Source organism: Pristiophorus japonicus, chromosome 7 (assembly GCF_044704955.1).
Source record: "Pristiophorus japonicus isolate sPriJap1 chromosome 7, sPriJap1.hap1, whole genome shotgun sequence".
NCBI lineage: Eukaryota > Metazoa > Chordata > Chondrichthyes > Pristiophoridae > Pristiophorus > Pristiophorus japonicus.
This window is the reverse complement of record NC_091983.1, coordinates 248,361,466-248,376,685: the sequence shown is the minus strand read 5'-3', so window position 1 is coordinate 248,376,685 and position 15,220 is coordinate 248,361,466. Positions and strand designations below refer to the sequence as shown.

Here is a 15,220-nt window from a genome sequence, read left to right as displayed (position 1 = left end):
AGCCATAACACAGCTTAAGAACAACAAGGCTACGGGAGCGGATGGAATCCCTGCTGAGGCACTGAAGTATGGCGGAGAGGCACTGTTGGTGCGAATACATGACCTCAGCTCTCGCATCTGGAGGGAGGAGAGCATGGCGGGAGATCTCAGAGATGCAGTGATCGTGACCATCTTTAAAAAAGGGGAGAAGTCCGACTGCGGCAACTACAGAGGAATCTCCCTGCTATCAACCACTGGGAAAGTTGTCGCTAGAGTCCTCCTCAACCGTCTTCTCCCTGTGGCTGAGGAGCTCCTTCCGGAGTCGCAGTGCGGATTTCGTCCCCTCCGGGGCACAACAGACATGATTTTTACAGCGTGAAAGTTGCAAGAAAAATGCAGGGAACAGCGCCAGCCCTTATACATGACCACCTTCGACCTTACAAAGGCCTTTGACACCATCACCCGCGAGGGTCTATGGAGCGTCCTCCTCAGTTTTCGATGCCCCCAAAAGTTCGTCACCATCCTCCGCCTGCTCCACGATGACATGCAGGTCGTGATCCTTACCAACGGATCCACCACAGACCCAATCCACGTCTGGACGGGAGTCAAGCAGGGCTGTGTCATCGTGCCAACCCTCTTCTCAATCTTCCTCGCTGCCATGCTCCACCTCACCATCAACAAGCTCCCCACTGGAGTGGAACTAAACTACAGAACCGTTGGGAACCTGTTCAACCTTCGCTGTTTCCAGGCCAGGTCCAAGACCACCCCAACCCTCTGTTGGCGAGCTACAGTACGCGGATGACGCCTGCGTCTGCACACATACAGAGGCTGAACTCCAGGACATAGTCAATGTATTTACTGAGGCGTACGAAAGCATGGGCCTTACATTAAACATCCGTAAGACAAAGGTCCTCCACCAGTCTGTCCTCGCCGCACAGCACTGCCCCCAGTCATCAAGATCCACGACGCGGCCCTGGACACCATGGACCATTTCCCATACCTCGGGAGCTTCTTATCAACAAGGACAGACATTCATTGATGAGATTCAACACCGCCTCCAGTGAGCCAGTGCAGCCTTCAGCAGCCTGAGGAAAAGAGTGTTCGAAGACCAGGTCTCAAATCTGCCACCAAGCTCATGGTCTTCAGGGCTGTAGTAATACCCACCCTCCTGTATGGCTCAGAGACATGGACCATGTACAGTAGACACCTCAAGTTGCTGGAGAAATATCACCAACGATGTCTCCGCAAGATCCTGCAAATCCTCTGGGAGGACAGATGCACCAACATTAGCATCCTCGACCAGGCCAATATCCCCAGCATTGAAACACTGACCACAGTCAATCAGCTCCGCTGGGCAGGCCACATTGTTCGTGTAGTGGGAAAAAAATTAATCAGAGGGAATCTAATTAATCAGAGGGAACCTAATTAAGTAAAGTTAAAACCATAAGCAAGACTGAGGGAAAAAACCCCAGAAAAGATACGTGCTAATACAGGGGAAATGTTGAACTAGAACTCTCAGGAAGCGAAATCACCTTATCACAGAAAAAAAGACAGTTGGTCTAGGTTGGAGACATTATTCAACGAAAAATAAACTCCAAGGCTAGGTCACATGGGGTGGTAAGAGATTACAGGAAACAAAGGATGATTGCGAACATCCCAGCTGGTTGAGGGCAGATCGGCCAGGATGGGAAGAGTTCACAGGCATGAAAATGATGTAGCATGTAACTAATCAGATAAAGGGCGCACAGGGGAGGCAACAAAACTTTGTCAGTATAGTTGTATTAACCAATGTAATCATAGTCGGTAGGCGAAAATTTATGAAGCGTCAGGGAAACAACAAATGGAAAGCTTTCGCGCGCAATTTCATGATTTTTTACGTATTTTGACCTTAGAAAGACAGTAACCCACGATTGTTCAGTGAGAGCGGTGGAGGTGTATCCAGTTACGGGACTGGTGCGAGCCGTTTCTCCCTTGATCGATCGAGTAAAAATAACTCTTTTCTCCATATACAGACTTGTGTCAAGTATTATATTTAAATATTTCACAATAGTTCGCATGCCTGACACAAGACTCCCAAAGCAAGCGCTCTACTCGGAACTCCTTTACGGCAAATAAGCCAAAGGTGGGCAGAGGAAATGTTTCAAGGACACCCTCAAAACCTCGCTGATAAAGTGCAACATCCCCACCGACACCTGGGAGTCCCTGGCCAAAGTGGAGGATATGCATCCGGGAGGGCACTGAGCATCTCGAGTCTCATCACCGAGAGCATGCAGAAATCATGCGCAGTTGCGTGCGGCAAACCTGACCCACCCCTTCCCTCAACGACTATCTGTACCACCTGTGACACGGACTGTGGTTCTCATATTGGACTGTTCAGTCACCTAAGAACTCACTGTTAGAGTGGAAGCAAGTCTTCCTCGATTCTGACGGACTGCCTATAATGATGATGAGATTTTCAAAAGTTTAATAATAAGTGCCATATAATAGACTTGTTAGCAACAGTGAAGCCAATGGGATATATGTGGCAGTGGCAGCGTGGATACGAAATTGGCTGAGACACAATAGTAGTGAATGTTTTTTTTTTCCAGACTGGAGGGAAGGATACAGTGGTATTCACCAGGGGCCAGTATTAGGACTACTGCTCTTTATGGTATATATTGATGACCTGGGTATACAGGGCATAATTTTAAAGTTTAAAGACACAAAACTTGGAAATGTAGTAAACAATGAGGATAGCTGCAGACTTCAGGTGGTCAGACAGTCTTGGTGAAATGGCAGACACATGGCCGATGAAATTTAACACAGGGAAGTTTGGAGTGATGCATTTTGGAAGTAAGAATAAGGAGGCAACATAAACTGAATGGTACAATTTTGAAGGGGGTGTAGGAAGAGAGACCTGGGATTCACAAGCACAAATATTTGAAGGTGACAGGACAAGTTGAAAAAGCTGTTAAAAAGCATATGGGACCTTTGGCTTTATGAATACAGGCATAGAGTACAAAAGTAATGAAGTTATGTTAATCCTTTATAAATCACCGGTTAGGCCTCAACTGGACTATTGCGTACAAGTCTGAGCATCACACTTTAGTGAGGATATCAAAGCCTTGGAGCGGGTGCAGAGGAGATTTAGTAGAAATACCAGAGATCAGAGACTTCAGTTATGTGGAGAGACTAAAGAAACTGGGATTGTTATCCTTAGAACAGCGGTGTGAAGGACATGTACATAAGGGATCTGATAAGCTATTTCCATTGGCTGGGGGTCAGTAACTAGGACACAGATTTAAGATAGTTCTGAAAAAGAATGAGGGGGGAGACGAATCAATCACATTCTAATTTGAAAGCTTGGGATTAGCAGGCGTCAAGGAATGCTTCAGGAGGAGATGTTGTTTTAACGCAGCAAGTTATGATCTGGAATGCGCTGCCTGCAAAGGTGAAGGAAGCCAATTAAATAATAACTTTCAAAAGGGAATTGGATATATAGTTTAAAAGGAAAAAAAATGCAAGACTATGGGGAAAGAACAGGGGAGTGGGACTAATTGGATAGCTCTTTCAGAAAATGGTATAAAAATATTCTGTTCCACATGATAGACTATCTAATGCTATCTTGAAAATGCTGCACCTCTCCTCCACTCCCAATCTGCAACTCATGACCTAGCAGCTGTCTCTGGGCCAGGGCTGTCACAATTTTTAAAGTTGGACCCACTTCCTCAGGGTTCAGCTCCCAGACTCCCTACTTTTACTTGATGGCTCAAAGGTTAAATTTCACATTTCACTGCTGGGGGATGTGTAGGTGGAAGAGCCTTTTCCACATCAATATCAAAAACAAGACAAACGTGGGCCTCATGCTAGATCATTCCTATCTGGAGAGCTCCTCAGACTGGCTATGCTCATTTAAAAATAAATCCTTTCGTGCAATCTTATTGGCCAGTCATAATCATGCAATCTTTCAAGTTCTTAGTTACGGTCCAGAAATCTCATTGACCCAATGATCAAATGATCATTTAGATGATGTCACTTTGGCTTCTTGTTAGTCATGTCTGTTTTGTTCACCTAGGTTTAAAAGTCTGCAGGGGGAGGTTGGTGCCCGTGTCAAAAAATTCAATTACTACTGGATGTCATGATCAACAACATTGTGAAGCAAATCGGAGATCGACTAGTTAGCTTATAATCCAGTGTCTACTCTCACCATCGATAAGCTCCTCTTTTAGTTTCTGAAGTTCTTTCCTCATTTCTTCCAAGATATCCTGTTTTTTAAAAAAAAGTAGCCAAGTTAAGAAAAAGAAAACAAGAAAAAGGACAATGTCAGAAATAATCTGCATTCAAGAACTTCATCCCAACTATCACATCCCCTCAAACTGGGACATGGTGATACTGCACTCAGCAATCACAGCCAGTTATCATCCCCTCAAACTGGGACATGGTGATACTGCACTCAGCAATCACAGCCAGTTATCATCCCCTCAAACTGGGACATGGTGATACTGCACTCAGCAATCACAGCCAGTTATCATCCCCTCAAACTGGGACATGGTGATACTGCACTCAGCAATCACAGCCCAGTTATCATCCCCTCAAAGCAGAGTGGGACTGGAGGAGAGGGTGAACAAAGGGCACCTTACTGTTCAGTGATCAGAATAGGAAGAATGGACTTTTGAAATGTGGCATTTTTAATATAAAATCATAGTTCAGATTATATTATTTGGAAATTATATTTTCCCATCCCCTTGTTGGATGTCCACTAGAAGTGAAACAGTAAAATTGAGCTGGTCTTCCACAGTGACAATGTCCACACGTGGTAATAATGACAAGCTGACAGTCATTTGGCAAGTCAATCACCCCTCACTGCATGAAGAAAACTACAGATGACTAAGAGCTTGAAAGAAAAACCGAAACACACTGGGAAAGAGCAGAGGCAAAGTCTGTCATGGGCACAATGTTTATATTTTAACTAAATAATCTGGGAAAAGAAAAAATACAAAAGCTGCCCAACACACCTGTTTCAATCTGTCGTAATCGAAGATTTCTGTCTGCACCCCATTGGTGTTTGGTGGCCCACTCGGTGTGGATTTGCTTCTGAAATGGAGGAAAGAAGGGGAGAGTTACAGTGGAGCGAGGCTGAGCACAGCTCATGGTGCTCTGCTTGTGACCTCATTACAACCAGTGAGTGTCGCCTTGCAGGATCAGCGGTGAAAGAGCTCCTTTCATTGCCCTGGGCCCTCAGTTGCCATTCTGAAGTCCGGTCACATTACAACAAACATATAAATCGGCTGTAAGTTTTATTTTTGAAAAGGAAAAATTCTACAAAATTTTAAAGGTGCCAAATCTTGCAACAACAGAAGCAAATCTTCCATCTTCCACTTGTCATCAGGGGTGAAACTCCAATACCAATATCTGAAGGACATGGGATTCTTATAATCATATTACCACTGGACCCTCCTCGGTGACAAACCCCTTCAAATGCCAACACTTGTGCCAGAGTGAATCTGGTGTGCACTGTACAAATCAGGTTATTTTGTGCCTCATATCATCTTTGTGCCAGTTCTGGTTGGACCACATGAAGCACCATCAGTTCCTGCTCTCGTCTGTCAAAACTGCTCAGAATCATAAACCCTGGCTTCTATCCGTCTTCTTAACCCCCCTCTCCCCAGTCTCCTCCAACGTGTGAGGAGCTCATGAACTGCTTTGTCTTGAAGATTGAGACCATCCATTCAGCTGCCTCTGGGCCAAACTTGCTCTAGCCCTGAACTCTCACGCTTCTCCAGTTTCTCTCCGATCCCTCCTCATGACCTCTCCATGCTCATGAGACCCATTTCCTGCTCCCTTGAACCTATTCCCACTAAACTGCTGACCACCCAACTTCCTTTTCTGGCTCCCATAATAGCAGACATTGTTAATGGTTCCCTCTCCTCAGGTACTGTCCCCCCTCCCTCAAATCTAATGTCATCACCCCTCTCAAAAATCTAACCCTTGACCCCTCTACCATTGCAAACTATCACCCCATCTCCAACCTCCCTTTCCTTTCCAAAGTCCTTGAACGTGTTGTCACCTCCCAAATCCGCGCCCATCATTCCTGGAGATCCATGTTTGAATCCCTCCAATCAGGTTTCCACCCCATCCCAAATAACATCCTTTGTAACTGTGACAAAGGTAAACTATTCCTCCTCGTCCTTCCTCACTTGTCTGCAGCCTTTGGCATGGCTGATCACTCCATCTACCTCCAACGCCTCTCCACCACCGTCCAGCTGGGTGGGACTGCACTCGCCTGGTTCCATTCTTATCTATCTAATGTTGGCCAGAGAATCACCTGCAACAGCTTCTCTTCCCGCTCCCGCATCGCTATCTCTGGTGTCCCCCAAGGATCTATCCTTGGGCCCCTCCTATTTCTCAACTACATGCTATCCCTTGGCGACATCAGCCAGCGTCAGTTTCCACAAGTACATTGACGACACCCAGCTCTACCTCCCCACCACTTCTCTCGACTGCTCTACTGTCTCTAAATTGACAGACTGCTTGTCCTGGATCAGCAGAAATTTTCTTCAATTAAATATTGGGAAGAACAAAACCATTGTTTTCAGTCCCTGCCACTGACTCCATCCTTCTCCCTAACATCTGTCTGAGGCTCAACCACACTGTTCGCAATCTTGGTGTCATACTTGACCCTGAAATGAGCTTCCGACCACATATCTGCAGCAGGGAACAGTAGCATAGTGGTTATGTTACTGGACTAGTAATCCAGAGGCCTGGACTGATGATCCGGTGAGTTTAAATCCCACCACGGCTATTAAATAAACATGGAATAAAAGGCTAGTAGCATAAAACCACTGGCTTGTCGTTTAAAAACTCATCTGGTTCATTAATGTCCTTTAGGGAAGGAAATCTGCTGCTCTCACCTGGTCTGGTCTATACGTGACGCAGACCCAAAGCAATGTGGTTGACTCTTAACTGCCCTCTGAAATGGCTGAGCAAGTCACTCAGTTACCACACCAACTGTAGCAGTTCAAGAAGGTGGCTCACCACCTTCTCAAGGGCAGTTAGGGATGGGCAATAAATGCTGGCATTACCAGTGATGTACGAATAACGGAATAGCTAAGACCACCTATTTCTACCTCCATAATCGCCTAATTCCACCTCCGTAACATCGCCTGCCCCAGCCTCAGTTCATCTGCTGCTTAAACCCTCATCCCTGTCTTTGTTATCTCTCGACTGGACGAGTCAAGCGCACCCCTGGCTGACCTCCCACGTTCTACCCTACGTAAACTTGAAGTCATCCAAAACTAGGCTGCCCGTGTCCTAACTCTCACCAAGTTCTGCTCACCCATCACCCCTGAGCTCGCTGACCTACATTGGCTCCCAGTTAAGCAACACCTCAATTTCAAAATTCTTATCCTGGTTTTCAAATCCCTCCCCTCCCTATCGTTGTAATTTCCCCCAGCCCAACTCCCCCTCCCCCGCAGCGCCCCACGATTTCTGCACGCCTCCAATTCTGCGCTTGAGCAACCTTGATCATAATTACTCAACCATTGGTAGCCGTGCCTTCTATTGCCTAGGCCCAAAGCTCTGGAATTCCCTCCCTAAACCTCCCCGCCATACTACTATCCTTTCCTCATTTAAGACACTCCTTAAAACCTACCTCTTTGACCAAGCTTTTGGTCATCTGCCCTAATTATATGGCTTAGTGTCAAATATTTGTCTTTTAATTCTCCTGTGATGCATCTTGGGATATTTTATTACATTAAAGGCACTATTTAAATGCAAGATATTGTTGTTCATATTGACAGTGATGGTTGTGTAGGACTCTAAACCCAGGCTGATCTTGTATATTTCAATGCATTACTGGCCCGTTGCATGCCAAACTCAAACTCTTCATCTCATTTTCCTCTTTGGTCTTGGGTTTGGCACACTGATCACAATAATTGCACTGAGCAAATACAACCCAAGTATCATCTCTGATCCACACTGCATGCCATCAATAGGTGACCGAATGTCACTTCGCTGCCATTTTTGCACCAAGTCTGGGCTTTCAGAGAAATTTTAAGGACTGTAGAACTCTGGAAAGGTTCCAGAAGTCCACCAGAAGGTAGAAGCATTTTAGAATTTAGAAACTTGCCCAATCACTGAAACAGAAAGCATAGTAAATTAATGCAAGTTGAAGGATATCATGTTGAAGCTGCAGTCAAACTATTACTTGAATATTTTTTGCAGTTTGGCTACAGACACACACGATAATCATTCCAGGCAGAGAAAAATAGTCATAAAGCTTATCCTGACATTGAGAACATTGAAAGGAAGTTACTGAGACACCTTAGAGAAAGAATGAATGGATTTATAGAACACGATGTCTATTACAAATGTACCAAAGCAATTCACATACACCGAATTACTGACATGTACGCACTTAGAGCTGTAGAAGATAATAAACAGCAAATCTCTTACTTTATGTCATGAATATTAATAAAAGGGACAAATTTAAACAGGTGAAAGGCAAATTAAGGACTGATCTGATAGTAGTTCACACAGAAGTAACAAGTAAAGGGTTAAGGGGAGCAGGCAGGGAAGTGGAGCTGAGTCCATGATCAGATCAGCCATGATCTTATTGAATGGCAGAACAGGCTCGAGGGGCCAAATGGCCGATTCCTGCTAATATTTCTTATGTTCTCGTGTTCTTATGGCAGTGGAAGCATAGGAAAAGGAGGAGACCATGCAATTTCTCGAGCCTGTTCCGCTATTCAGTTAGATCATGACTCAACTGTACCTCAACTCCATTTACCCATCTTTATCCATATCACTTGATCCCCTTACCTAACAAAAATATAATTCATCTCAACCTGGCTGGCTGTAATTTTGAGTGTGCCCTCTTGTTCTGGATTCCCCCACCAGAGGAAATAGTTTCCCTGTATCTACTCTATTGAATAAATTGATTCCATCACCCTCAACCTTCTAAACTCAAGGGAATACAAGCCACGTTTATGCAACCTGTCCTCATAATTTAACCCTTTAAGCCCTGGCAAATAATTCCTGCAAATCCCCACTGTAGTCCTTCCAAGGCCAATACATCTTTCTTGAGGTTTCTTGCCAAAAATTGTCAGTTTGAGTCTGGCCGAGGTGCTGTACAACTGAAACATCGCTTCCTCACTTCTGAATTGCAACCCCTTTGTTTCCCCCCTGTACTTTGTGATTTGTGTACATTCCCGTTTCCCCACAGACACTCATCTCTGGCCATTAAGAAAATGTGACAATTTGTTTTTTTCAGATCCAAAATGGATGAACTCAAACTCCCCGACATTGAATTCAATCTGCCATAATTTTGCCTACTCACTCAGTCTGTCGATGCCTCTTTGTAACTTCCTGTTCGCATGTACACAACATACTCTACCTAACTTAGTGCCATCTGCAAATCTGGATCTACAATTCTCTATTCCTTCATCCAAGTCATTAATATATAGGGTGAAAATCCGAGGCCTCAGTACAGATCCCTGGGGAACGCCATTTGTGACATCCCATGAATCAGAGAATGTTCTCGGTCTCCTACCCACTTCACAAAGTTACCTCGAATTCCATGCACTTTCATCTTTTCTAATGATCGCTTGTGCAGAACTTTATCAAATTCCTTCTGGAAATCCATATAGACAAAAGCGATAGACACTCTCCTATCCACCATGCTGGTGGCCTCCTCAAACAATGGAACTGGATTAGTCAAACATGACCCACCCATCACAAAAGCATGCTGCTCTGATCAGCGTATACTAGTCCAGGGGCTCAGTCTGTTTCTGATGATAGATTGCTGGAACTTCCACAATTAATAAACTGATGGCTCTGTAATTATCCAGTTTCTCGCCCCCTCCCACCTAACACAATGAAGTGACTTTCTAATCAGGCACAATGACTGAATCTAGAGTGCATCTTTAATTTCCTCCCCTAAACCAGGTCCTGGAGATTTAGCTATCCCAAGACCCAATAATTTTTCCCATGACCATTTTGTTACTTGTATTAAATCCACGAAGTTGTTTCTCTATTTTTAGGTTCCCTTGTAACGCTGGTATTTTGTCCTCTTCCTCCGCTGTGGAAATAAATACATTGAACAAGTCTGCCCTTTCCTTATTATCCATTGTAGTCTTATCTGCATCTGACTTTAATGGGCCCAAATTCATATCTCAGATCAAATCAACAACTCCCATCTTCATCAACTGACATTGGCCTATCTTCACTGATCTTATGGAATTCCCACATCTCCATTGCTAAGAATGCTTTCAAAAAAGATAGTCCTCTATTATTATAGAATCTTAGAAATTTACAGCCCAGAAGGAGGCCATTTCGGCCCATCGTGTCCGCGTCAGTCGACCAAGAGCTATCCAGCCTAATCCCATTTCCCAGCTCTTAGTTCATAGCCTTGTAGGTTACAGCAATTCAAGTACACACCCAAGTATTTTTAAAATGCGGTGAGGCTTTCTGCCTCTGCCACCCTTTCAGGCAGTGAGTTCCAGATCACTACAACCCACTGGGTGAAGAAATTTCACCTCATATCCCTTCTATACCTCTTCCCAATTACTTAAAATCTATGACCCCTCTGCCAAGGGAAACCAGTCCTTCCGATCCACTATCTAGGCCCCTCATAATTTTATACACCTCAATTAGGTCTCCCCTCAGCCTCCTCTGTTCCAAAGAAAACCGACCCAGCATCTCCAACCTTTCCATGTGCCAAAATTCTCCAGTCCAGGCAGCATTTTTGTAAATCTCCTCTGTACCCTCTCCAGTGCAATCACATCTTTCCTGTAATGTGGTGACCAGAACTGCACGCAGTACTCCAGCTGCAGCCTAACCAGTGTTTTATACAGTTCAAGCACAGCCTCCTTGCTCTTGTATTCCATGCCCCAACTAATAAACGCAAGTATTCCATATGCCTTCTTAATCACCTTATCGACCTGGCTTGCTACCTTTTGGGATCTGCGCACCTGCACTGCAAGGTCTCTTTGTTCCTCTATACTTTTCAGTGTCGTACCATTTAATGCGTATTCCCTTACCTTGATGGACCTCCCCAAAAGAATGACCTCACACTTATCCGTATTGAATTCCTTTTGCCACTGTGGTGCGTCGGCGAGAGGCTCGGGTGGTGAGTCAGAGAGGCCTATAAAAAGGCCCAGCGTCCGAGAGTCATCAGGAGTCATGGTGCGTCAGCGAGGGGCTCGGGAGGTGAGTCATATAAACATAGAAAATAGGTGCAGGAGTAGGGCATTCGACCCTTCGAGCCTGCACCGCCATTCAATGAGTTCATGGCTGAACATGCAACTTCAGTACCCTATTCCTGCTTTCTCGCCATACCTCTTGATCCCCCGAGTAGTAATCCCTTTTTGAATATATTTAGTGAATTGGCCTCAACAACTTTCTGTGGTAGAGAATTCCACAGGTTCACCACTCTCTGGGTGAAGAAGTTTCTCCTCATCTCGGTCCTAAATGGCTTACCCCTTATCCTTAGACTGTGACCCCTGGTTCTGGACTTCCCCAACATTGGGAACATTCTTCCTGCATCTAACCTGTCTAAACCCGTCAGAATTTTAAACGTTTCAATGAGATCCCCTCTCATTCTTCTGAACTCCAGTGAATATAAGCCCAGTTGATCCAGTCTTTCTTGATATGTCAGTCCCGCCATCCCGGGAATCAGTCTGGTAAACCTTCGCTGCATTACCTAAATAGCAAGAATGTTCTTCCTCAAGTTAGGAGACCAAAACTGTGCACAATACTCCAGGTGTGGCCTCACCAAGGCCCTGTACAACTGTAGCAACATCTCCCTGCCCCTGTACTCAAATCCCCTCGCTATGAAGGCCAACATGCCATTTGCTTTCTTAACCGCTTGCTGTACCTGCATGCCAACCTTCAATGACTGATGTACCATGACACCCAGGTCTTGTTGCACCTCCCCTTTTCCTAATCTGTCACCATTCAGATAAAAGTCTGTCTCTCTCTTTTTACCACCAAAGTGAATAACCTCACATTTATCCACATTATACTTCATCTGCCATGCATTTGCCCACTCACCTAACCAAGTCACTCTGCAGCCTCATAGCATCCTCCTCGCAGCTCACACTGCCACCCAACTTAGCGTCATCTGCAAATTTGGAGATACTACATTTAATCCCCTCGTCTAAATCATTAATGTACAATGTAAACAGCTGGGGCCCCAGCACAGAACCTTGCGGTACCCCACTAGTCACTGCCTGCCATTCTGAAAAGTAGCCATTTACTCCTACTCTTTGCTTCCTGTCTGCCCACCAGTTCTCAATCCACGTCAGCACACTACCCCCAATCCCATGTGCTTTAACTTTGCACATTAATCTCTTGTGTGGGACCTTGTCGAAAGCCTTCTGAAAGTCCAAATACACCACATCAACTGATTCTCCCTTGTCCACTCGACTGGAAACATCCTCAAAAAATTCCAGAAGATTTGTCAAGCATGATTTCCCTTTCACAAATCCATGCTGACTTGGACCTATCATGTCACCTCTTTCCAAATGCGCTGCTAAGACATCCTTAATAATTGATTCCATTATTTTATCCACTACTGAGGTCAGGCTGACCGGTCTATAATTCGCTGTTTTCTCTCTCCCTCCTTTTTTAAAAAGTGGGGTTACATTGGCTACCCTCCACTCGATAGGAACCGATCCAGAGTCTATGGAATGTTGGAAAATGACTGTCAATGCATCCGCTATTTCCAAGGCCACCTCCTTAAGTACTCTGGGATGCAGACCATCAGGCCCTGGGGATTTATCGGCCTTCAATCCCATCAATTTTCCCCAACACAATTTCCCGACTAATTTCCTCCTTCTTACTAGACCCTCTGACCCCTTTTATATCCGGAAGTTTGTTTGTGTCCTCCTTAGTGAATACCGAACCAAAGTACTTGTTCAATTGGTCTGCCATTTCTTTGTTCCCCGTTATGACTTCCCCTGATTCTGACTGTCTTTACTAACCTTTTTCTCTTTACTTATCTAATAGAAGCTTTTGCAGTCCGTCTTAATGTTCCCTGCAAGCTTCCTCTCGTACTCTATTTTCCCTGCCCTAATCAAACCCTTTGTCCTCCTCTGCTGAGTTCTAAATTTCTCCCAGTCCCCAGGTTCGCTGCTATTTCTGGCCAATTTGTATGCCACTTCCTTGCCTTTAATGCTATCCCTGATTTCCCTTGATAGCCACGGTTGAGCCACCTTCCCTTTTTTATTTTTATGCCAGACAGGAATGTACAATTATTGTAGTTCATCCATGCGGTCTCTAAATGTCTGAAATTGCCCATCCACTGTCAACCCCTTAAGTATCAGTCGCCAATCTATCCTAGCCAATTCACGCCTCGGAGAAGCCTATAAAAAGGCCCAGCGTCCGAGAGTCGTCAGGAGCCGTGGTGAGTCGGCGAGAGGCTCGGGAGGTGTGTAGAGAGGCGGGGCTTGTGCAGCTACAGGGAGAAGGCAGTAAAGAAGTAGAAAGAAATCGAAAGGTGACGTCACAGCCAAGGGAGTAAGTGATTGGCTGGTGATTGGTGAGTAGCTTTTCTTTTTCTTTATTAGTAAGTAACCTTTAGCATTGTTGTTGCCAAATTAAGTGTATCTAAGGGTTAAGTCATGGCAGGAAAGCTCGGACACGTGTTATGCTCCTCCTGTACTATGTGGGAAGTCAGGGACGCTTCCGGTGTCCCTGACGACTATGTGTGCAGGAAGTGCATCCGCCTCCAGTTCCTGACGGACCGCATTGCGGCACTGGAGCTGCGGGTGGATTCACTCTGGAGCATCCACGATGCTGAGAATGATGTGAATAGCACGTTTAGCGAGTTGGTCTTACTGCAGGTAAAGGGTGCTCAGCCAGATAGGAAATGAGTGACCAGCAGGAAGAGCAGTGCAAGGAAGGTAGTGCAGGGGTCCCCTGCGATCATCCCCCTGCAAAACAGATACACCGCTTTGGGTACTGTTGAGAGGGATGACTCATCAGGGGAGGGCAGCAGCAGCCAAGTTCATGGCACCGTGGCTGGCTCTGCTGCACAAGAGGGCAGGAAAAAGAGTGGGAAAGCGACAGTGATAGGGGATTCAATTGTAAGGGGAATAGATAGGCGTTTCTGCGGCCGCAACCGAGACTCCAGAATGGTATGTTGCCTCCCTGGTGCAAGGGTCAAGGATGTCTCGGAGCAGGTGCAGGACATTCTGAAGAGGGAGGGAGAACAGCCAGTTGTCGTGATGCACATTGGTACCAACGATATAGGTAAAAAACAGAATGAGATCCTACGAGATGAATTTAGGGAGCGAGGAGCTAAATTAAAAAGTAGGTCCTCAAAAGTAGTAATCTCAGGATTGCTACCAGTGCCACGTGCTAGTCAGAGTAGGAATCGCAGGATAGCTCAGATGAATACGTGGCTTGAGGAGTGGTGCAGAGGGGAGGGATTCAAATTCCTGGGACATTGGAACCGGTTCTGGGGAAGGTGGGACCAGTACAAACCGGACGGTCTACACCTGGGCAGGACCGGAACCAATGTCCTAGGGGGAGTGTTTGCTAGTGCTGTTGGGGAGGAGTTAAACTAATATGGCAGGGGGGTGGGAACCTATGCAGGAAGACAGAGGGAAATAAAAGGGATACAGAGGCAAAAGATAGAAAGGAGAATAGTAAAAGTGGAGGGCAGAGAATCCCAAGGCAAAAAACAAAAAGGGCCACATTACAGCAAAATTCTAAAGGGGCAAGGTGTGTTAAAAAGACAAGCCTGAAGGTTCTGTGCCTCAATGCGAGGAATATTCGGAATAAAGTGGACGAATTAACTGCGCAGAAAGCAGTTAACGGATATGATGTATTTGGCATCAGAGAGACATGGCTCCAGGGTGACCAAGTCTGGGAACTCAACATCCAGGGGTATTCAACATTTAGGAAGGATAGACGGAAAGGAAAAGGAGGTGGGGTAGCATTGCTGGTCAAAGAAGAAATGAATGCAATAGTAAAGAAGGATATTAGCCTGGATGATGTGGAATCGGTATGGGTGGAGCTGCGGAATACCAAAGGGCAGAAAACGATGGTGGGAGTTGTGTACAGGCCACCAAACAGTAGTAGTGAGGTTGGGGACAGCATAAAACAAGAAATAAGGGATGTGTGCAATAAAGGTACAGCAGTTATCATGGGCGACTTTAATTTACATATAGATTGGGTTAACCAAAATGGTAGCAATGCGGTGGAGGAGGATTTCCTGGAGTGTATTAGGGATGGTTTTCTTGACCAATATGTGGAG

General features: G+C 45.4%; 1 protein-coding gene across 8 annotated transcripts in view; it reads right to left on the bottom strand.

The window, feature by feature from the left end:
* The window catches only part of enah (ENAH actin regulator), a 582,073-nt gene that overhangs the window by 7,311 nt on the left and 559,542 nt on the right, over positions 1-15,220 (bottom strand). For all 8 annotated transcript variants that reach the window (XM_070885881.1, XM_070885879.1, XM_070885882.1 and 5 more), the window contains 2 exons: positions 4,974-5,052; positions 4,166-4,223 (listed from right to left, as the gene is read on the bottom strand). In XM_070885881.1, the coding sequence (XP_070741982.1) occupies positions 4,166-4,223; positions 4,974-5,052 (137 nt within the window). The remainder of the gene's footprint in view (positions 1-4,165; positions 4,224-4,973; positions 5,053-15,220) is intronic.